Below are 1,080 nucleotides of genomic sequence, written 5' to 3'. Positions count from 1 at the left end.
ACGCGAGCGCCGCCGCGTGGCGCGCGGGGACAGCGGCGCCGTCGGCCGGCAGGGCGGCGAGGCAGCGGCGCACGAACGCGCGTGCGGCCTCGCTGCCGCGCGGCCCTGAAGCCCCTCCCGCGCCCCCACCCTCCAGGCGCCCCCCGTATCCCGCAGCGCCGGCGCCGCGTGCGGCTGCCGCGGCGTCCTCCCTCAAACTCCAATAAGATAGCTGGCCGACAGCAATCAGCAGGCCGGCCACAGCGCTGCTGGACAGATCAATCTGTTGCGCCCGCCCTTCATGCTGCCGCCGCCCCGCGGAGCCGCCGCATCGCCGTCCTGCCGTGCTGCCAGGCGGCCGCTCCTCCAGCTGCTGCTGCTGCTGCTGCTGCTGCTGCTGCTGACGCCGCTGCTGCTCTGGCGCATCTAGCCACGGCCCCAGCGCCGCCGCCAGCAGCAGCCCCGCGCCGTCCCCCCTCCGCCCCAGCACCCACCCCAGCCGCTGCGCCCGCGCCCAGTCGAGCGACCCCAGCCCCGGCGCGACGCACCGCCGCAGCAGCCACCGCAGCAGCGGCGGCGGCGGCGGCGCAGAGCAGCGCTCCATGGATGACAGCAGCGCGACGGCGCGGCGGCCATACAGCTGCCGCCGCAGCTTGTCCCGCCGCGCGTACACCGAGCCCGGCACGCGCTCAAACTCATCCTCCTCCGCCTGCTGCTGCTCTTGCTGCTGCTCCTGCTGCTGCTGCCCCTGCTGCTGCTGCCCCTGCTGCTGCTGCCCCTGCTGCTGCTGCTCCTGCCGCTGCCGAAGCCGCAGCTCCCGCCGCGCCGCGCCGAGCTCCCCTGAATCCAGCGGCCGCCACGCGTCCAGCGCCGCCCACTCGGCCAGCGACCGCACGAGCGCGCGCGCCATGCCCTCGCGGCCCCGCATGCCGCACTGCGTGGCCGAGTCCAACAGTATCCGCAGCCGCGTGAGCTGCGAACGTGGTGGGGAGGGGGGCAAAGAAGCAGAGCGCGTCGCGGGGGTGGGGCCACACGCAGCCGGTGTTGGCCGAGGAGCAATGCGTGCGGCCAGGTGTGTGCATGCGTGCGCTTCTGCCCGGC

At 75.6% G+C, this 1,080-nt stretch overlaps 1 protein-coding gene across 1 annotated transcript in view; it reads right to left on the bottom strand.

Annotated features, from left to right (window-relative positions):
- Nucleotides 1–192: 192 nt before the first annotated feature.
- MNEG_13210 (hypothetical protein) overlaps nt 193–1,080 on the bottom strand; it is a gene marked incomplete at both ends in the record, with an annotated part of 3,623 nt that continues 2,735 nt past the window's right edge. Inside the window, 2 exons of the mRNA XM_014038319.1 lie at nt 193–211; nt 528–952. Coding sequence (XP_013893773.1) covers nt 193–211; nt 528–952 — 444 coding nt within the window. The remainder of the gene's footprint in view (nt 212–527; nt 953–1,080) is intronic.

The sequence above is a fragment of the Monoraphidium neglectum genome, assembly GCF_000611645.1.
Source record: "Monoraphidium neglectum strain SAG 48.87 unplaced genomic scaffold scaffold03691, whole genome shotgun sequence".
NCBI classification, from domain to species: domain Eukaryota; kingdom Viridiplantae; phylum Chlorophyta; class Chlorophyceae; order Sphaeropleales; family Selenastraceae; genus Monoraphidium; species Monoraphidium neglectum.
Note: the sequence above shows the minus strand (reverse complement) of the source record. Positions and strands in the feature narration are given on the sequence as shown.